Source organism: Hibiscus syriacus, unplaced genomic scaffold (genome assembly GCF_006381635.1).
Source record: "Hibiscus syriacus cultivar Baekdansim isolate YM2019G1 unplaced genomic scaffold, ASM638163v2 tig00007179_pilon, whole genome shotgun sequence".
NCBI lineage: Eukaryota > Viridiplantae > Streptophyta > Magnoliopsida > Malvales > Malvaceae > Hibiscus > Hibiscus syriacus.
This window is the reverse complement of record NW_024062128.1, coordinates 564586-586960: the sequence shown is the minus strand read 5'-3', so window position 1 is coordinate 586960 and position 22375 is coordinate 564586. Positions and strand designations below refer to the sequence as shown.

At 35.2% G+C, this 22375-nt stretch overlaps 5 protein-coding genes across 5 annotated transcripts; 4 read left to right on the top strand and 1 right to left on the bottom strand.

Moving 5' to 3' along the window:
* On the top strand, positions 1-1525 carry LOC120201377 (UDP-glucuronate 4-epimerase 1). The gene has a single exon (XM_039202000.1). The coding sequence runs from the start codon at positions 149-151 to the stop codon at positions 1442-1444; it is 1296 nt and encodes a 431-aa protein (XP_039057931.1). The 5' UTR covers positions 1-148; the 3' UTR covers positions 1445-1525.
* Positions 1526-8169: 6644 nt separating this feature from the next.
* LOC120201379 (TATA-box-binding protein-like) lies at positions 8170-9733 on the top strand. The gene is made up of 7 exons (XM_039202002.1): positions 8170-8193; positions 8352-8402; positions 8571-8615; positions 8749-8841; positions 9193-9294; positions 9378-9451; positions 9549-9733. Coding segments are annotated over exons 1-7 (369 nt in total). The 5' UTR covers positions 8170-8190; the 3' UTR covers positions 9550-9733.
* A 712-nt stretch (positions 9734-10445) lies between these two features.
* On the top strand, positions 10446-13688 carry LOC120201378 (5'-deoxynucleotidase HDDC2-like). Its single transcript, XM_039202001.1, has 8 exons — positions 10446-10775; positions 10880-11004; positions 11097-11134; positions 11257-11367; positions 11489-11568; positions 12009-12045; positions 12948-12989; positions 13534-13688. The coding sequence occupies exons 1-8, from the start codon at positions 10623-10625 to the stop codon at positions 13671-13673; spliced, it is 726 nt and encodes a 241-aa protein (XP_039057932.1). The 5' UTR covers positions 10446-10622; the 3' UTR covers positions 13674-13688.
* A 1822-nt stretch (positions 13689-15510) lies between these two features.
* On the top strand, positions 15511-17528 carry LOC120201380 (tetratricopeptide repeat protein 1-like). The gene is made up of 5 exons (XM_039202003.1): positions 15511-15949; positions 16037-16217; positions 16320-16445; positions 16598-16711; positions 17370-17528. Exons 1-5 carry the CDS (start codon positions 15659-15661, stop codon positions 17483-17485), a joined length of 828 nt encoding a protein of 275 aa, XP_039057934.1. The 5' UTR covers positions 15511-15658; the 3' UTR covers positions 17486-17528.
* Positions 17529-17958: 430 nt separating this feature from the next.
* On the bottom strand, positions 17959-21995 carry LOC120201376 (putative clathrin assembly protein At5g35200). The gene is made up of 16 exons (XM_039201999.1): positions 21915-21995; positions 21256-21352; positions 21106-21175; positions 20913-21001; positions 20649-20787; positions 20446-20546; positions 20225-20308; positions 20053-20103; positions 19917-19982; positions 19755-19820; positions 19559-19639; positions 19387-19467; positions 19011-19181; positions 18845-18920; positions 18630-18745; positions 17959-18527 (listed from the first exon to the last, which is right to left on the bottom strand). Exons 2-16 carry the CDS (start codon positions 21349-21351, stop codon positions 18102-18104), a joined length of 1713 nt encoding a protein of 570 aa, XP_039057930.1. The 5' UTR covers position 21352; positions 21915-21995; the 3' UTR covers positions 17959-18101.
* Between the last annotated feature and the right edge of the window lie 380 nt (positions 21996-22375).

Genomic DNA, 22375 nt, shown 5'->3' with positions numbered 1-22375 from the left:
TCCAAGAAATTATCAATTTACAAATAAAAACAAAAATCTCATTTTCTTTCTTATCCTTTTGATGTGCTAATAATCGAGTCGTTTCGATAAATTTTTGCTTTTGTTGAAAAGAAAGGATAAAGTTTTAGAATTTGAAAATAGTACGACAATGCCATCCTTGGAGGAGGAGCTGTTTCCGTCGACGCCGGGGAAGTTTAAGATCGACAGAGGGCACGGTATGAGCCGTCAATTCCATCGTTGTTTCGCTTCGACCAGCACCATGTTTCTATGGGCGCTTTTCTTGATCGCATTGACGGTGTCGTATTTGAGTTTCCAGAGTTTCGTTGATTCCGGTGGCCGATATTTCAGTGCTTCGTGGGGTGGTATTCAATGGGAAAAACAAGTCCGGAACTCCGCTCAGATCCATCGTTCCGGGGGGATGTCGGTGTTGGTCACCGGAGCGGCTGGTTTCGTCGGAACACACGTTTCGCTCGCCCTTAAAAAACGCGGAGACGGTGTCGTTGGGCTTGACAACTTCAATAACTATTACGACCCTTCGTTGAAGAGAGCCAGGAAATCGTTGCTTAACAGCCATGGTGTTTTGGTTGTGGAAGGTGATTTGAACGACGCCAAGCTTTTGGCTAAGCTCTTCGACGTGGTGGCTTTTACTCACGTGATGCATTTGGCGGCTCAAGCCGGAGTCAGGTACGCCATGGAAAATCCCAACTCTTACGTTCACAGCAACATCGCCGGTCTCGTTTCCCTTCTCGAAGTTTGCAAATCGGCTAATCCCCAGCCGGCAATCGTCTGGGCCTCTTCCAGTTCCGTTTACGGTTTGAACGACAAGGTCCCTTTCTCTGAAGCCGACAGGACCGACCAGCCGGCAAGTTTGTACGCCGCCACGAAAAAAGCAGGCGAAGAAATCACCCACAGTTACAATCACATCTACGGTCTCTCAATTACCGGATTAAGATTCTTCACCGTGTACGGTCCATGGGGAAGGCCCGATATGGCGTATTTTTCGTTCACGAGAAATATTTTACAAGGGAAACCGATCACAATATATCGGGGAAAGAATCGGGCCGATTTGGCACGGGATTTCACATACATTGACGATATCGTAAAGGGTTGTTTGGGTTCGTTGGATACATCCGGTAAAAGTACCGGGACCGGCGGGAAGAAAAAGGGGAACGCTCCGTACAGAATATTCAATCTGGGCAATACGTCGCCAGTTAAGGTACCGGAGTTGGTGAACATCCTGGAGAGACATCTGAAGGTAAAGGCGAAGAGGAATATCGTAGATATGCCTGGAAACGGCGACGTTCCGTTCACCCACGCGAACATCAGTCTTGCCCGACGGCAATTCGGGTACAAACCCACAACCGATTTACAAACCGGGTTGAAGAAATTTGTTAGATGGTATTTATCTTATTATGGTTATAATAACCGCAAAAGTTTACAATAAAATCAAGTTTCCCCTGTTTTTAATTTTTTTAAAATGTAAGAATTTTCTTCGTTTTCCCACCATAGAATCGCAATGGGAAAATAGAAGGAAATTATACGTATAAAATTAGAAGAAGAAACGGATCAAATTCTTTGCTTGTGGGATCAGTGAAAAAAAAAGTAAACTTTATCCCTCCTCTTCATCTCTTGTTTGTTTTTCTTTTTTTTTTCTGTAAGTAAAGTTCAAAGATTTGCATCAATTTCTGGGTTTCTTTTCATATCTTGTTATAATTTAAATTTAATTTTCTGTCCATTATTTCCTTTGATTACTCGTGAAAGACGGTTGAAGCATGTTGGATCGTCCCACGATTTCTAGAAAAGAAGATAGAAGAAATGATACGGCACCCGTTGTATTAGGCTAAAACTGTGGTTCCAGCTGTAAAGAAGTCAAACGACGTCATATCGCACTCAGCTGTTATGCGTTCATCACTTGCCGACAGCCAGCTCGGCCTTTATGCCTTGGCTATATACATTATGGTTTTGTCAGGAGGAATCCGAAGAAGCTTTGCCTTTTGTATGAGGAAGAAGATAAAATGGTGCGAAAAGTGGGGTACGGAGTGTTGTTCTTTTTTTCAAAAGAAGAAAAGCAAATTGAAATTATGTGCGTAGGAGACGTGTATCGACCGGTCAACATCTCACCGACACATCTCGTGGGGTCCTTGTTTGATTAGTGAACATGTGTGCATGTTCCATTGGTGGTTAACATCCTTAATTATAGGAAATTGATTCCACTAAACAAAACCATCTTTACATACGATAGTGATTGACCCCGGTATATAACATTTACTAGTGTATTAATCTAAATTTATCGAGTGATTTTATTAATTAAAATGAGTATTAATTTTCTTTGAGAAATTAATTTAAATTAATCCCTAATTGATAATTAGAAAATGATTAAATAAAAAATGTAGAAGAAACTCAGTGGGATAAGGTTAAGCAGATAGGCGGATGAAGCATGATGTGATGCTAACTCATGTCATTTTGCTAAAATCCTTGTCTGTATGTCAAATGGATATGCTAGAAGCAAGTTACGGGGCCTTATGGCTAGCTTTCAAACATTTGGCGTAAATGCTATTTATTAGGGCAAATGTCATTGTGTAATCCAACCAATTCAACTCCCAATCTAATAGCTCCAAGTTTAGGGAAAAAATAGAAAAGAAAACCTAAATACTCTCCGATGTTTGAAAGAGCAATTCAATTTAAAATCTAATAATATCTTTAACTATTGAATTTAATAAGTTTTTTAATCAAATTATATATCTTTAAATCTATATTTTCTAAAATATTTTATCATTTATTAAATTTTATAATATATATTTTGATTTTTCAACGTTCTTTTTTTTTTGGCAATTTTAACATTGATAAAAGATAAAATATATGTTCGGTACTTCGGATCAAATAGATCTGATTTTGTTGTCTTTTTTATAATTTGATTTAACTTGATAAAAAAAAGTAAAACTTGAGAGTTAAAAGATAAACAAATTTTAAAATATAACTTAAAAAATGTTTGAAAATTGAAAGTTATCATCCTATCTTATTTTAAAAGATAAAATACATATTTAGTATCGCTTTTATTTTATTTTAGTCTTTTAATTATTATTCTGTTAGTGACATGTTAGCATCATTGTTAAATTTTTAACGGTATGTGAGTAAAATAAAATCAAAACGTAAGGTTAGATATAATTTTGAAACAAAAAAATTTAAAGATCAAAATGGAACAAAAGTGATAGTTAAGGTACGAAACATGTAGTTTATCTTACTTTAAACTGTTTAAGTATTTTTTTTAATTAATAATTGGTATCTGATCTAATGATCGACTAATCCATATTAAGTTTTGCATAGAGGAAGCGGCCCTTTGAATCGAGTTTGTTAAATTCACAAACGTCAAAATTCGAATCCTTTACATTACCAAAGGAATCTAGTGTCTCATATCCAGGTCCGGTCCTGATATTTTAAGGGCCTTAGGTCAGGAGGTGATGACAAGAATATAAGTGGGACCCCACACTTAGTTTTTCTTCCAATCATTAAAATAGAGCTCATTGGATCATCATATTTTCGAGTTTTTAAATAAAAAATAATGTTTAAAAATATTTTTTAATTATTAGGGCTCACTGAATTACCATATTTTTGAGTATTTTAAATAAAAAAAATACGTTTAAAATATTTTTTTAATTATTAAACCTAACAATATTTTTTAAAATGGCCCCTTCAAGCTTGGGGCCTAGGCGATCGAACCCCTGGCCCTGCTCATATCACAATATCACATGTTTAAGTAATTTTAACCGTGGAGTACGATAATTTGATAAATTATTGAATATTTTATTTGATGGAGAAAATATATATTTAATATTTCTTTCTTATATAGGTTTGATGAACATGTTAAATCTTTTACATAATTTTTTTAAACAAAAAAATAATTGCGCGTGATATATAAGTAGATAATTGTAATCATAATGTTAAATTTATTTTTTGAAATAATAATATATTCAACTTATCATATTTAAATTTCATCTAAAACTATTTGAAAGATATAGTCTTAAACTCATGAAATACAAATTTTCAAAACTATAAGAGTTGCTTTTATCAACAATATAATTATGTTCAACAATTTTTACTTAATCATTTAAAAAATGTCAAATTGGATAAATAATTTGATAACTATGATGAAAAATGAAAATGTTTCCTTTTTTAAAAAAAAAAATTATATTCAAAACATTTATTATAATACAGGACATTTGAATTTTTTGAAAATTATGTAAGATTTCATACCAGCAAGATTAAAATCCAGAAATAACTAATTTCTAAATTTTAAGATTTACTTTTATGAACAGAGTTTCTCGATTGGAAGAACTTTGGGATATGTGTGTTTGAGATTTTGGTGAATGGGATGTTATTTGGTTGACCAGAGCTTGTGAAAAATATCTTATTGTGGAGACGTGTAGTCATTTAACTCATAGAAAATATGCTTTGAAATAATGAGAAGTTTGTAGATAGGCATTTCTTGAGTAGGCTTGTGTAAGGCAATTTTGAGTTGGGTTTTGATTCTATTGTGCCAAGATTGGGAGTTTAGGGGCCATGGTGTGTGACTTTCTTGTTTCTTTATATGTTAAAAAGAATCTAAAGTGGTTTCTAAAACTTTAATGACAATGAATTTTGATTTTGTAATGTAATAGTGGAAAAGCTTTAATTTTTTTTGGGATAAATAAGCATTTTATTACCCAAAATAGCAAAGTTTGCTACAATCAATCAACAAACAAAAAACAGCCTAATTACACAACCAATGATTGGTTAGACTATACCCTAAGCTTTACAAAGGAAAAAATTAGTTCTATCAGTCTATTAATGGCTTTGTCCTTAAGACGAGCATCAACCACGTCGACGATTTCCTTAAGAATATCGTCAACAGATCGGAAACGACCCTGAAATAATCTCTGGTTTCGTTCCTGCCACAAGAAGTAGATGAGAGCATTCCACGAAATCTTCAAAATGGTGGTCAAGAGGGATTTTCCTTTCCAAGAGGAACAAGCACGAGTTACCATTACATCCCAAATCAAAGGATAATAATTCATCCCATTCATGCTAAGGATAGATTTCCATATACCAACAGCCAATGAGCAATTAGAGAAAAATATGATCTCTAGTTTCTTGATGAATGTTGCAGTTGATACATAGTCCATCCGTGCAAATTCCCATTTTTTTGCAGATGATCTCTTGTAGGTAATCTATTCAATATGGCCTTCAAAGCAATCAAGCTATGCTTTGGAATATGCATAGGATACCAAATTAATCTCTGCCAAACAACCTTCTGCACTTGCATCCGAATGTTCTCACATATTTCTTTAGTATTCATGAAACCAGAACCAAAAAGCGGAAAAACAATAGGTCGCAATTTTAAAATCCTTTTGAAACCCCAACTAATGTTTGTTCCAGCCTCGAAATGCCAGAAATCCTGCCCTTTAAGCACGCAATTGTGAAGCCACGCAACCCACAATGATCCTTTACCAACAAGAACCTTTCTTATGAGGCTGATAGTGCATGCTCTGTTCCAAATTGAAGTATTAATCAGACCTAAACCACCTTATGACTTAGTGAGGCACATACAATCCCAGCTTACCCGAGCTCCAGCAGTAGGCTTGTCATCGCCTTTCCAGAAGAATCGTGCACAAAGTTGGTCGACTGCTTTTAGAATCTAAGCAGGAAGAACAAGCTGCTTGCACTAGAAATTACTGATATTGAACAGAATGGAGCGAATTAATTCCAATCTGTCAGCGTAACTGAGGTTCCGAGAAGACCAGTGGAATAATCGTAATTTTATTTTCTCAAGAAGAGGTTCACAGTCCTTTATAGTGAGCTTGCGAGGAACTAATGAGATACCGAGGTATCTAACAGGAAGAGAACCATACTTGAATCCAGAAAAAAGCTTAATATCCGCCAATTCCCTTGATGAAATACCTGCCGTAAAAAGCTCGCATTTGGAAGAATTAAGCTTTAGTCCTGAAAATTCATAGAATAGATCAATAACGCTTAAAACATCAACAACCGAACCAATATTACCTTTGCAGAAAATCAGTAGGTCGTCAGCAAAAGAGAGGTGAGAAAGCCCAATCTTCTTGCATTTTGGGTGAAAAACAAAGATTCCTTTTGAAGCAGCCAGGTTTAGCATTTTGGAAAGCACGTTCATAGCAAGAACAAACAAATATGGGAAAGAGGGTCTCTCTTCCTTAAGCCCCTTGCTCCTTTAAAATAACCAATCAAAGTTCCATTGAAGGAGATTGAGTATCTTGCTTGGAAAAAACATACTTCAATCCAAGCAATAAATCTTGGAGGAAAATTAAGGGCAGTTATGATAGAAGAAATGAAGTTCCAGTGCAAGGAACCAAAAGCCTTATGTAAGTCAATCTTCATAGTGCATCTTGGAGAAATGGATTTCCTACCATAACCTCTAACAATCTCCTGAGCGAGGAGGAAATTGTCAATGATGTTGCGACCTCGGATAAAAGCAGTTTGATTCAATGATATAATCTGAGGGAGAAACTCAGTCATTCTGTTGACCATAATTTTAGAAATAATCTTGTAGATAACAAAACAACAGGAGATAGGCCGGAATTCTTTGATAGTTGCGGGATTTTGCACTTTAGGAACAAGAAAAATAATAGTTGAGTTAAAACCCGGACGAATATGAGAATTGCAGAAGAAATAATTAACAGCCTCAATTACATCATCACCCACTATAGACCAAGTTTTCTTGAAGAATAATGGAGTGAAGCCGTCCGGACCTGGAGCCTTATCATTGCCTTGGCAAAAGATGTCATTATGAATTTCATCATTGGTAATATCCTTCACAAGAGCAGAGGCAGCTTCGGTAGGCAAGGAGAAATCAAGAAGATCCTTAAGGAAAAAAAAATTAATATCCTTAACCATAGGATCAGAAGTACCAAGAAGATTAGAAAAGAAAGAAGTTACTTCATTGGCCATGGCATCAAAAGTTTCAAGCCTATTTCCTCTTTCATTAACAAGGGCTCTAATGGTATCCCTTTTGTTTTTAAAAGCCACAATGGAATGAAACAATTTGGTATTTTTGTCACCATCTTTAATCCATTGGACTTTAGCCTTTTGTTTAAAAAAACATGATTCAGCATCTTCAAGAGAGTTCAATTGTTGCTAAATGTCAAGCTCCTTCTGAATGTCTTCCTCACCTCTAAGAGTAAGGAATTGCTGATTTTCCAACTCCATACGCTTAGATTTGACTCTATCAGAGATGTTGCTAAAGTTTTCTTTGTTAAATCTTCTCAGACAATCTTTAAGTCTCCTAAGTTTTGTAAATAGTACCATCATAGGATTTCCATAAGCATCTTGAATCCAAGATTGCCTTACAACATTGAGGAAGTTCAGATGGCCAGCCTAAAGATTAAAAAATTTGAAAGGCTTTAATTTGATATCCTTGGAGTAATATCGTTTTATGTATCGATTGATGTGTTTGATATGATAAAAAATATAGTTTCTTGGATATCTTTGGATTAGTTTTGTTATGGATGATAAATAAATTGAATCAAATATGATTACACTAGCTTAGTCTACTGGCCTGCCAGTTTAATTAAGCTCCTCTAGTTTAACCATTTATTACGCTTGAGTCGTGTTCTTAGTGGAACCAATTATCCGTATAACTGAAGTTGAAAATTGTTGCATTCAGTAAAATCTCTTTATTAACAATTCAGATTAAGTGATTGACTGAAATTCTGCATCCGATCTTGTATCTTTTCTATGCTTTTAAGGTTTTTAACGATTCAACCAGTAACAAAGTCTGCATCTGTATTGAACTGATGAAAAATACCAAAAAATGGGAAGTCATTTATCAACTCTCTTCGATTGGACTGTGCTCTGAATCCTATATGGTTTTGGGTTTGACCACGTTTATATATGGAAATCTTAGAACTAGTTTTACTGTGTTTCAAGGAACATTGTATCAACTGTGAACTTAGATTGCAAGTTGGATCTTAAGCAAATTGCTTTGCAAGCATGAAATGTTGAGTATAATCCCAAGGTATGCATGGGATGGTTAAATTCTAGTTTTGTTTTTGTTAATTCGTGAAGCTTCTCTTTCCACTGCTAATATTTGGTTGCTAACCCTTCTGTTTGCAACGTTTTGCTACTGTCATTATGAGAATCAGGGAGCCAAAAACCACGGCTTTGATTTTTGCCTCTGGAAAAATGGTACTTCCATAGGAAATTAACATACACTCATTTGGTTTTTGTTTTCACTATCAAAATCCTTTAGTAAACAACTAGTGTTTGCATCAGTTGCTTGAACATAGGCGTGTTATCATTGTTCACTTATTGAATTACTAAAACAATTTCCCTTGCTTCTTCTGGTCTGCACTGGTGCTAAAAGTGATCAGCAATCTAAACTGGTAGCAAGGAATGTAAATATTCTTCTTTGAGATTCTTATGCCTTTTATTGTGTTTGTGAACTATGTTAAATGTGAAGTTAGCTGTTTGATATAATATTTACACACACACACACATGCTTATCATTAGGATAGAATGATGCAAAATGAAGTCCTATAGTGACATTATTTTTGTGCTTTCAGTATGCCAGAATCATCCAAAAGCTTGGGTTTCCTGCTAAGTTTAAGGTTCTCAGACAATTCCTTTTCTCTTGTGCAAACGATGCTCCTCAAATTACATGTATAGACTACAGACTAATATCTCTTCCTTTGATGGTGTTTTACCCTGCTCATTTTTAACCGTTTTTGCTGTGATCGGCAGGACTTCAAAATTCAGAACATTGTTGGGTCATGTGATGTCAAATTTCCTATCAGACTTGAAGGTCTTGCATACTCCCACGGTGCATTTTCAAGTGTAAATGGCATTCGATATTTGTTTACCTGTTATATAATAATATGGATATGCATGTTTCCTTTCCAGGTATGACTGCCTGGTTGTCTGTGCTCTTCTTTGCGTGTGTATTATGCCCATACAAAGTTTTCCTTTTCTTTGTGAGCTCCTTGAGTTTCATATGCGGGCCCTTATGGGTGTTAAGCCGAAGGGATGGAGGTTAAAAATTCCGGTACAAAGATTTTAAAACATAGATTTGGTTTCTGGTCTGGATGAGTTCTAGATAGTTACTTGTGTTTGTTTCCTTATTCAATTTCTGATTCCTTTTGTTTGGTACAAGGATTATGACTCATCTTTGGTGTTGTTTTAATGCAGTATGAACCAGAACTCTTTCCAAGTCTGATCTACCGAATGAAACAACCAAAGATTGTGCTACTCATTTTTGTGTCAGGGAAGATTGTGATCACTGGAGCTAAGGTGATTGCATTTGGGCCTTCGTTCATCCATTCTGTATTCTATGTCCGACTGAATTACTAATTCTCTTTGTTCTAGTGAATCAGGTGAGAGATGAGACATACACGGCCTTTGAGCATATATATACATTCCTCACAGAATTCAGGAAGAACCAGCAATGGTAGGAAGCTACACTTTGTTCCCTCTCTGAAATGATTGACCAATATTATATATTTATTTCGAGCTTCACTTTGACTTATCTTTAAACTTGCTGGCAGATATACCTTCGAATGGAACTTTGATTTGATTAGGTTGTAGATAGTAGGTTTTCCTCTACCACTGTTCGGACTTGGATTCGAAGTGTTAATATATGAAGAGTGGAGAGGTTGCTTAAATGCATCATTTAAGCAGTAGTTTGTTAGGACATTTCGGTCCCAGTGGTTAAAAATGTCCCTTCATCTTTATGTATAATTGTCGTGACATTGATATTGCAATTTTTGATGTGATATGAACAAAATTTATTAAAAGAAATCTGACCTGAGGTTGCATTTTTAGCTTGATGAAAATCTTTATTGTTAGTTCGGTGAGAGTGCTATTTTTATTCATATTTTAATACACTACTATCCCATTCTTATATTAAATCAATATATATAAATGAAAGGGTAAAGTATAGTAATGGTCACCCAACATTTAGTCCGTTTGCAATATGGTCCCTCAACATTTAGTCCGTTTGTAATATGGTCCCTGATGTAACTGTTGGGGGACCATATTACAAACGGACTAAATGTTGAGAGACCTAAATGAAAGCTTTAGAAAAGTTTAATGACCATTACTATACTTTACCCTAATTTTTACTATCATTCTAAATAAACGAATAATGAGTATTTGATAAACCCACTACGCGCCTGGCGGCCGACCCAACCACCGTCGGCCCCTGGTCTCTGGGGCCTGTTTGCCTTTTAAGCTCCTTTTCTCTCCCATGCTAATCCACATTAATAACAGCTGAAACTCTGCGTTTAGGGAGTGTAGCTACTTTTAGTCTTTATTCTTGAAAAATGATTTTTTTTTCGGGTGTAATATGCAAAAATTAATCGTACAGAATAGACTTAATATGTAGAGACCATTTTGCCCCCAAAAATTTGATATTTCCCGAAACGCAACAGAACTAATTAATTAAATAAGATAAAAACACAACGGAAAATCGGAAAAGAAAAGAATGTGGAGCGGGAGCCGACTAGTGTTTCCTTGTACAGCCTCGGCTTCCTCACTGGCATTCCTACTCCCTTCTTTCACTTCTTCCACTCAACTCAGCTTCAAATCATTCCTCACCCATCGCCTTTACGTTTCTACGAATGGCTTCCTCGTCTTCCTCCTCTGTCTCCGACGGTGACGATATCAATCCTCCACCTCCCTCTTCTTCCAATGATGCCGCTTCCGCTAATGCGGCTGCTGCCCCCTCGGCTTCCTCCGCCATCGATTTTCTCACTCTCTGTCACAGTCTTAAGGTATTTTATATAACTACACAATTTCTTTTAATTTAGATATAGTTTTTATTATGTATAATATAAAAAAATGTATGATTGGTTTTTGAATGAATTTAAATGAATAGACGACGAAGCGTGCGGGTTGGGTGCGGAGAGATGTACAGAATCCGGAATCGATAGCTGATCATATGTATCGAATGGGATTAATGGCTTTAATTGCTTCTGATATTCCCGGAATTGATCGTGACAAGTTAGTCCTACTACCTTCCCCCCGAGTATTTGAAAATTTTCAGTTAATTCTTTGACTAATGTTTTTAATTATGTTTCCAGTATTTTTTTTAGGTGTGTTAAAATGGCAATTGTTCATGATATCGCTGAAGGTCAGATAAATAAATTGTCTTTTTAGCTGAAATTTGAATAAGTTGAAGTTAGATTTTTTTAATAAATGTGGGTTTTAACATTCCATAATCATAAAGTTGTATTTGTCTATCTTTTTTAGCAGCCATCGTTGGTGATATCACCCCTTCAGATGGTATATCTAAGGATGAGAAGAGTCGAAGAGAGCGTGAAGCCTTAGATCATATGTGCAAATTACTGGGTGGAGGGTCTAGAGGTTAACTAATTGTTCTCTCTTGTTATTTCTTGTTTATGAAAAAGGAGGGCTGGAAGGGGTGTGTGTGTGAACTTGAGTCTCATAATGATGTACAATTCAACATAAGCTTACTTGATTACAGCGAAAGAAATAGCAGAGTTATGGATGGAGTATGAAGAGAATTCTTCCTCCGAGGCCAAAATTGTCAAAGACTTTGACAATGTGTGTGGCGTTTGTATATTTATCTTTTTTCATTATTTATCAATACGTCGGAACATGTCAAATGGACTTTTTTCTAAAAGATACATATTAATCGTGAATTTGTCTATCTAATATTTTTTATTTACACTTGTATTATCCCCTAGAATAGATAGATGAATCAACGACTTAATACTTAATAGCATGCTTTATTGCCAGTATGATATAAAAAATGAATGGTTTTGTTACCAACCTATGATTTAATCCTTAACTACCAATCTCTAGTCAGTTTAGTTCTCCTTTTATTTTAGCATTAGACCTCAAATTATTATAATATAATCTCGTTTCAACTGATGTCGGCTATTTTTATAACTGGCTACCCATAAATGTAGTTTTAGTTCCCCAAAATTTTCTTAGGCTGATAAACAGTGTAATCTGACGTTGGCTTGTTCTGTTACATGCAGTTGGAAATGATACTTCAAGCCTTAGAATATGAGAATGGTAAGGCTTCATGTTCTCTTCTTTTTTCCTTTATTTTGTACTTTGCATATTTGCCCTAAGCATCTGTATTTATGATCTGATCATGATTGTAATTCACCTTACACATGTTTTTTTGGAACATAAAATAGTTTTAACCATTTCTCAAGAATATGCTATAACTTTCTAAGAATTAGAGCCAAACTATGTAAATCAAGTGTGGAAAGCATAGAGGCAATATAGGAGACAAGCTGGTTTTAATGGTCTTGATGAAATCTGAACACTAGAATCATCATTGCTGATTTATCTACTAAATGATGAATTATTTATATTTTCTCCCATAAAATTAATACAAGCAGTACAACCTAATGCTGAAAAGCATTTAGTTATCTTGTGCCACCGCATCTGATTATACTGCTGAGATGAAACAACTGCCTCTTCTATGCTGTTTATTGTGCAGATTTATGTCATCATATTTTTGTCTGCCCCTAAATCTTGGGATTTATGTGCTCATTCATGTTTGATCAACAAGTTTTGCTTAATAGATATGAGCATTTTAACAGATTATGCAAATTATTAATTTCCAATTACCTTTCTTGTTCAGTTTTTTTTGTGTTTCTTCTTAAATTTAAAGCCCTTTGGCATACATTACACTAGCTTTATATGGCTGATTGATTTATGCAACTGCAGGCTAGCTCTTGAGTGCAACATAATATGTTTAATGGACTATTTTTGTTCGTGCATTTCATGTGTTGTGGAAATCTGTCTAATGGTTCTAGAAAATTAACTAATTATTGTCCTTTAAATTATTTATAGTTCAAAACATGCGCCTTCTTTTAACTTAAATCACTAACTAATCTATGTGGTCATTACTCGAATTGTAATAATGTTTCATGGGAACTAATGTTTCGTCTGGAATTATGCAGAGCAAGGGGTGGATTTGGATGAGTTTTTCCAGTCAACTTCTGGTGTGTAATTTTAGGCTTCCATCTGCTTCTCTGTGGTTTTTATTTTTTGTTTTCTATGATTGTTTTTAATAAATTTTAAGACACAAAAAACACAAAAAGAATATGGCAAAGCTAATAGAATACGGCACTTTGATACCTAGTGGTTTTATAGACAATGCTTAGAAAAGGTTGGGAAAAAAAGAGAGCTTATAGGTTAATAATCATGCTTCAGAACTGAAGAGTGTGTATGGGACATACACTTAAAAGGTAAAAGAATTGTTTACACACTGCTAGTTTCTAAACTTCTATTGTGGAAACCATTTCCGACTCGCACAAAAAGTTCAACAATTCTCTTACACTTGAAATTTCGACCTCGGAACTGGGAAATGTTTTGTTAGTAGAATAGCTCACCTTAGCACACTTAATAATGCCAGGAGATTCAATAGATTTCTATCTTTATTATTGAACCTAAACATGCTTAGCTGTTATCTTAAACAAATAACTTGCAGTATTCATGAACAAACTTGATTTGAACTGCTAATATGGGTAATTAACATATTCACAGGGAAGTTCCAGACTGATGTTGGAAAAGCTTGGGCCTCGGAAATCTCATCAAGAAGAAGCAGTGCCGTGGCTGGGGCGGTGCGAGATGGGCGACCGTGCAAGGCCCCAAAAAATAGGGGCCCCAAAAAAGTATATCTATAATGGCGTTTTTCCAATAAACGCCACTATTGATGGACTTATTGCGGCTTTTATTGAAAAAATACTACTATAGATGGACCTATTGCGGCGTTTGTAAAAAAAAAAAGCCACTATTGTTGTCCCGAAATTGAATATATCTAGAAAATAGGGGCTCCTTTTAAGAATTTGTACAGGGTCCGGACGGCCTTGAGAAGAAGAAAACGTTAACCTACACTCGAAGAACCGGGTAACACATTTTTAGGCTGCATGGTTGCAAACCATTATTTTACCATCAGCTGGTTCTGGCATAGAACAGCTCAAAATAAGCTTATTTTTCCAGTCGGTAGTGCTCACTCTTTAATCCATATGATAATCATTACAATAGCTAGGCATCATGTTCCTTTCTCCTCTTTAATTAAAGCCTGCGGATTATGATGTTGTTGCGATTTCATGTGAGAAAATAGTTTCCATGATTTTTAAAATTCGGTCTTGGTTTAAATTTCAAACAGTAATCGTTAAATTTGTTCTTCAATTTGACTAAATTTCAAAATTTGAAAAGTATTGAAATTAAAATCAATCAAATCAAAATATAGAATTATTGGTCCTTTCTTCTTTAAAACTAGAATATGATTATTCTAGCTCCTACCTACGCAAGGATCAAACTGTTAAGCAAATGATTTTATACTCGAAATCTATTTTTATATAAAATATGAAATAAATTAAAAGTATGATAAATTAATTATTAAAAATAATTAAAATTCATCGTAAATAATACCAAAAAATAGAACAAACACATTTTTTTATTATTAATCTAGAGTATCCGTATCTATTTTGAATTTGTTAGTTTATTAATATATATATATATATATATATATATATATATTGACAAATACGTATTAAATTCAAATAAATGAATATGTAATTAGTCAAAGCTTTATACCAAAATTATAATATTTTAAGAAACAGAACAGTTAACAAAGCACATAAAAAGGATAAAATACATTTTTAGTACCTCAATTATCACTTTTATTATGTTTTGATCACTCTAATTGTTTTTTATTTCAAAATCATACTTAACATTATATTTGATCTAATTTTGATCACCCACTGTTGAAAAACTAATGGTGATGTTGATGTGTCATCATATGGTAATGTCATATCATCATTGAAAAAATAAAAATTCAACGTCAACAGTTCTATTAATTTTCTAACGGTGATGAAATCAAAACATAAAATTAGCTATTATTTTGAAAAAAAATAATAGTTGAGTGACCAAAATTGAAAAAAAAGTAATATTTGGGGTACTAAACATGTAGTTTACACTATAAAATATGTATCAAATTCTATTTGTAAAATAATACTAAAAAATAGTTTATATAATTAGGGTAAATTACAAATTTCATCATTAAACTTTACTCTCTCTCCTATTTTGCTCACTAAACTTTAAATGTTTTCAATTTTCTCACTGATCTTAATACATATGATTGTTTTGGTCACTCCTTTGTTAAATAATTAACAGTGTCGTTTAAAAAAGTGAAATTTTCACCAAAACGATGTCGTTTTGCATCTATATAACATTCCATTTATAACACTTTGAAAATGGTTGAGTGACCAAAAGATTCAATGTATTAAGTTCAATGAAGAAATTAAAAAGATCTAAAGTACAATAAATGAAATAGGAGAGAAAGTAAAGTTTAGTTACCAAATTTTCAATTTAACCTTATATAAAATGAGGCTTTAAGGCCAATTTACTTGAGCTCAGTTTAGAATATTTTACCGGCTCGTCAGGTTTCAAAGCCCAATCCATTTTCTTCGTTTTTTAGTTTATTATCAGCGAAAAAGATTTTTCTGGAAGGTGATTTTCTTTCTCTTTTTTAGGTTTAATTTTGAACTTGTCTAAAGCAATTCCATGCGGTTCATCTCGGCATATTTAATATATAATTAACCAACAGATTTGTTTGCTGGAAGTGTAAGGGCTGTTTCCGTTTCAGCGATCGTAAACTGAAGAAATGGTGCTGATTGAGCCTCACCCCACTGATGAACATCAAAATCAACAAGAAGAAGAAAAAGAAACCACGAAAGCGACTTCAGTATCGTCATTACCATCAGAAACGACGACGGGTAATCCAGCAACCGCCGCTGCATCAGCAAATGCCACTGGAGGTGATGCTGCCTCCGATGGATTCGAAACAGCTAGCGAACGTGACGTCAGCGACAGCGAAGAAGACGACCGCGCGCGCGATCAACAGAAAGGTCCCGATTCTTATCAAGATGCCTTAAACGACGACGAATTAAAAGAGGTTCGGTTTTCTCTCTCTCGCTCGCTCGTTCGTTCGATATTTTCTTATTTTGCCTAATTGATTATTGAAAAGAATATTATTTTCTAGAAAGCTTTGTCACAAGCAAATGATGCGAAGATGGAAGGAAATAAATTGTTCAGAAACGGCCAATACGAGGAGGCATTGTTGCAATACGAGATTGCTTTGCAAGTTACGGCGGAGATGCCTTCGGCCTCCGAAATTCGTTCCATTTGTCATTCAAATTGCGCAGTTTGCTTTATGAAGCTGGTATTTATTTATTGATTAGTTATTTCTTAAAGTTGAATTACAGTTTCTTTGAACTTGCTTCTTCTTATTTTTACATGTTTAAAAACCATATTATTTTTAGGGTAAAAATATGAGGAAACAATCAAGGAATGTAGTAAAGCTTTGGAACTTAATCCTTCTTATATTAAAGCTCTTGTTAGACGAGGAGAAGTTCATGAAAAGCTCGAACGTTTTGAGGAGGCTATTGCTGGTGAGCACCTTCTAATTTGATTGTTTGTTCCTTTTAGAAACATTTATTCGATGCAGAAGTGTTTGTGAAAATTCATACATTAATCTATTTTTAATGATTGAATTTGTTTCAGCATTATTCATGTTTGTAATTATTTTTCTTGCAAATTCCAGATATGAAGAAGATATTAGAATTGGATCCTGCTAATGATCAGGCTAGGAGGACCATTCGCCGCTTGGAACCACTGGCTGCTGAAAAGAGAGAAAAGATGAAAGAGGAGATGATTGGTAAGCTTAAAATCTATGTTTTTGTTTTGCCTCTGTATTACTTATCGGGTACCCGCATATCTGATTTTTGTTGTTCTGTAATCGTTAGCCGCTTCCTATAGCTCAATTTGTCCGTTGTCTAATATAATAAATCTAGTATATACTAAATCAACTTCTTGTTTCCAAGCATCTCATAAACAAATTTTGGTTATTTTGTTTTCTTCTTACTAAATGTTAACCGTAACGAATATCTAGTTTATTGGTTATTTGTTATCATCTCTAATTGAATCTGACAGACTTAAAGTGCAATATGTAGTTGATGAATACTGGTAGTTGAGTGATATTTGAATCTTGGATTTGGTGGTAGGCTTTGAAACCTAATTTAAAAATGGGATCCTTTTAGTATTTGATTCTAGTCACTAATATTTTTTTTTTCTGAGCCTTTTATCTTGCCAAAGAGAACTTGACATTTTCTTGCAATTTGAAGATCATTATTTGAGCCTTTTGCCTACTTCATGATGCTTTATGTTCCATGGTATGATCATGTATGTTGATCTAGCAAATTAGATCCTTTTTGGAATTGTTGGAGATAGCATACAGGGCAATATTTTATGTTGTTACTTTTGGCGTGCTTCGTTTATGCATCACTAACCATATATAAATGTACATTCCATGACAGGAAAGCTGAAAGAATTGGGCAACTCTGTTCTGGGTCGATTTGGGATGAGTGTTGACAACTTCAAAGCTGTCAAAGATCCAAACACTGGCTCATATTCTATATCATTCCAGCGTTGATATCATCACTAGCCACCAGCACAGCATGTGGTATATGCAGCGAAAAGAAAAAAGGAAGGCAACTGCTAGAATGACCCAAGATACACAGGCTTGTGGGGGAAAAAATAGTGTATTGCTTTTAAGGTAGGCCTGGGAATTCATGTATTTGTGTCATGTTTAGGTATTTTCTCGTCAGAACCATATTTTAGTTATTATAAATTTATATAATAAACCTTCTCAGAATTCAATAATTTGCATTATAAAGATTTTGGCATTATATTGTTAGTTTTTCTGTGTTATGTAATTTGCTTGGCCTACTTGCAAGAAAAACTGTTGGTCTGAGGCTCTGTGCGGTATGGACTCCTTTGAATCCTTAATTCAAAACAGAACTTAAATGTCCATGACATACACCGAGTTTATATCAACCGTCTTTAGTGCATTTTTAGCTCATCTTATGAATTACACCGGTATAGTTACAAAGAGAGTTGCAAGACTTCATCAAGCAAAAAGCATACTCTTTATTATCTCTATAGGTTAATGTTTGTTGTTTACAAGCATTAAAATTCCCTATAATTCTGGCATATGTTCGTTTAAAGTTGTTTTATGTCATTTTGTTGCTAAGCCATGACTGCCATTTTCACATATCAAAGGGATTTCCGGAAGGTTTGGGTGGATTGTACCCAACCATGTCCAATGTAGGCTGTTGTGTTGGCTTGGTTTGTTGCGGAGTCATGGTGGCCAGTGTCATATCAATTGAGGGTGTTGTGTTACTGCATCCGTTAAAAGTGGGAACCTGGTTGTAATTAGCCATGACAGAAGGGTTTAATGAATGGTAATCAGCCATGGCCATGGGAGGCCGCTGTTGCATGAAGTATATTGGGTGTTGAGGCATGGCTGACATTTGTACATTGGTTTGGGGTGTGATATAACTGCTTCCAAAAAAGGGATCCTGACTGTTGTAATTTATGCCAAAAGGGTTTGCCGACACTGGACTGAAGTTGAAGGCCATTTGCTGATTCGTTGCTAATAAACTTTGCGGTGTTAATCCGTTCGATCCGCCGGTCTGCATTTGAAGATATTGTTAGTGACAATCCAAGATGAACAAAAACCAGTGGAAATTCCTGGATGAATCTTGAACAAGTTTATTTTAAGTACTCAGACTAACCATTTGATTATCAGCAACAGCAGCTCCATTGGAGGTTGGTGAACCACAAAGTGCAAGCTCCCAACCTGTAGATGCAGGTGCTGAGCTCTCAACGTTTTCGGCAAATGGAGGATTCTCTGTTAAAATTTAAAACGGAAAAGATGATGTTATAAGTAATCGATTGATCGCTCCAACTGACATATCAGTAGTCAGCTCAGCAAAGACCAATAGTTTACCAGATTCGAAAATAGCTAGAGCACGGGGATTATTGTCAATCAGTTCAGATGTTTCCTCACTTGGTTCATCAAAGCTCTTGCAGTATGGTAGATAAGAACAAGCATGAGAAATTAAGAAAGACCTTATTGTTACCAAATGTATCATCAGCTGAAGAGAACTCCTTACTATAAGATCACCAATGTCAAGAGTTGCAACAGCCTTCCTTGTGTCACTCGAGGCTTGATTCGAAGATGCATCAGATGTTTCTCGAGCACCATCATCTTGGTTATCACCTGATAACAAATCAGGTACTGGAGCAGGGCTTTCTGTGGGAGGAGCACCTTCCTCAGCCTCTACCTGATAAAAAAAATGTTGCAAATAAAGAAATTCATGGTGTAGCTAATTCATGTTCTAGTAATGAATGTAGCGAGGGGCATCAACTATCTGACTTCAAGTTGCAACTCTGCAAATTTGTAATTTTCTTCATGAAGATGATTTCCCCCCTCAAAGTAGGGCAGGATAAGGTAGCTATAAAGAAAAATAAAGTGTTGAGGCATCATACTGATGTATAATATGGAAGTGCCAAAACTTCAGGGGTATCTTTCACATATTCCTCCATTGCAATCAGAAATGATTCAGGGAGCTGCAATTGTACATGTCATGGAAAGTTGAACAAAATCATTGAAAATTCAAAGAAACTACAAACTTGCAAAGTCATTTTTAAGGTCCAATACCGGATTAATCTTAAGGTACTTTTGCCCTTGCCCATAGTGAAGGCCCCTGCAGATCTCAAAGAACTCGGACAACTGTGATGCCTGCAGCAAGATACATGATTGCTTGTTATAAGGAAAATAAGGGGTCTAGATTATGAATGTATGGAGACTATACTAAACCGACAGAAAGATCTGTTTGCAGCACTGAGAGTTCTACCTGTTCTCCCGCCTTCTTATAAATCTCTAGGGCCCTAAGAGCATGGTCGCGCTGCATCTCGAAATACTGTGAGAAAAAAAACAGAATCCATTGCCTTCAAAGTTGCATCTTTGTAAGTGGAGAAACATGAGTTTCCATCAGATGACATTAACTAAAGCTTACCTTGTCAACCAGATTTAGAACTCCGTCAGTAATTGCAATGTACAATTTAACACTTTCACCTGCAATCTAAAAGAGCAAATCTATAAGAATATAGAATATAAACAGAACCAGAATTCTTTTTAGTTAAGTTACTTACAATTGATAGAACATAATGAATCAAGTGGCTGTAAAATGCTGACCCCACTGGCTGCAGAAATGACACGGTGAGTAAAGGAGGGAAAGAAGCAATGCTAAAAGTGTAGATGAAATGAAGAATTTATCGATGGGACATGATTAGAAAAAAAAAGAAAGCCTGCAAGGGTGTATACCTTGCAATTAAGAAGGCGACCGAGAAGCTCTTGCAAGACAGGTAGCTGATCTAACAGATCAGGGGTGTCGAGCCTTCCGTTTCTCTGTAGGAATGTATCGAATCCAGAACATGGCAAAAACAGTATTTAGAAAGGACAGTGAGAGAGTTCACAAATTATTCAAAACACTGCTGCAGCTTAAAGGGAGAAAAGAATCAAAATATTGAGTTCAAAGAGCATACGGACTGATCTTTATCAACATCATACTTCAATACATTGTAGCATTCCGAACGCTCTTCGAGATATAAAGCGTATTCCTGAACCCAACTAGAGTAGTTCCAAGCTTGACACCAAGAAAACCTCTCAATAGTCAGTTTTTATACTTCTAATCATAGCATTAAAGACCAGAAAAAGAAGAAGGTAGACCTAATAGATAATAACATACTTTCTGGACTCGAATTAGTTCTGAGATGGGATACGTTCAACAGGAGACCTCTTTCCCTCCCGATATTAACCAACTCTTGGTGAAACGAGGGGTCATGTCTTAGTATACGATGTATAATGATCAATGATTTCAATGCAACCTGAGTGCAACATGATCTTCTCAGATTCCAAGGGATATTGATTAATGCATATGCATGCTTGATGTGTAGATTTGTACTATGGTGAATGCAAAAAAACCGAGGCTGGTTACGAGATCGGGAAGTACCGTCCAAGTACGGGTTTTAGAAAGACGCTTCAACAGAGTGTGTATGCAAAAAGCGGCATCGTAACGATTCCCAGAAGCAGCCAAGATACCTGATGATAAGAAAGCATATTTATTGTCTAAAAGAATAGTGTTAAAGGCAGACAATTGCAGGCTTCATGCAGACTCAATAATAACCGATATAAGTTTCACTCACTCCTGACATGTTTCTCCTTTGGAACTTCTTCCTTACGGTCGGTCGCCTTGACAACGGCAATCTCTACTTCCTGCAGTTCATAAATATGACCTTCTTAAACACGATGTCAATCAAAATAATGCTCGATAAAGATTCGGGAACCGTACTTACCTTCTGACCACTGTTTACCCTTGCCAATCCAACCATTGTGGAGTCCTTTAGAGCCTCAATAGCTCTTCTGAAACCGTGTTGACTGCTGCTCGGCATTCTATTTCAACAAAACAAGTTATATTTAGCATTCAAAAAGCGGATGCACATTAATCATATTGACTACCGACAAGATTAAGGAGGGAGCAAACATAAAAAGAATCAGAAATTTTATTCGCAAAAGCAGAATTTCTGGGTCTCTCTTTAACGAATCTTAAGGTTTCAAACTACCTTCATCGAGCTTAATTATCAAAATCCCAAATAAAAAACTGTAACACCCCATTTCCTCCCAATCTTCTCCAAACCCTTCTTTTTAAATTCACTCTTAATTTTTCATTTTGAAAGATAATAAAAGCCTAATATCATGCATATTAACAGGCGACAATCTCCATGCAAATGATGACAACTTTTCAAATATACAGTATCAAAGTCCATATCGATCCCTTTCAATTGCCCATCAACCCAAAAACAAAAATGAAGAACAACCAACAAGGAAACGCATGATGCATGGGGGAGAAAACAAATAAGAGATTATCAAATATATGCTTTCTTTGCATGATTACCAATGTACGTCGATATCATATAATGGATATTTACAAATGACAACGATTGTTGGTTATTACATTGGAAGTTGACGACGGAATAGGGAGAGTGCGAGGTGGTGGACAGGGCCCCCCAAAAGGCCCCTACAGAGTTGCCGATGAGCGTCAGAAGATGATCTGGTTTAAGCCTAATAAGTTTTAGATATACATGACCCCATAAATATCGTTGCCATTGCGTGACGGCTCTTTCTAATTTTGACACTCCTTAACCCCTTTTCTCTCCTCCATCACACATTTTGTTTTTCGTTACAAGAATGTATGGCATGGATTTAAATTGGTTAAATTAAAATATAAGGATTAAATTTGGTATTTATGCATAGTAAGCATACTATTCATAGAATTTAACCTTTTAAATATAAAAGAAATCGAATACAATAACGATTTTGATAAAAAGAAGTTTAAGCATCAAATCTAACTCTAAATTCAAATTATGATACCAAAAAATATATTAATCATTATATTCAAATCTACAAAGCTTAATT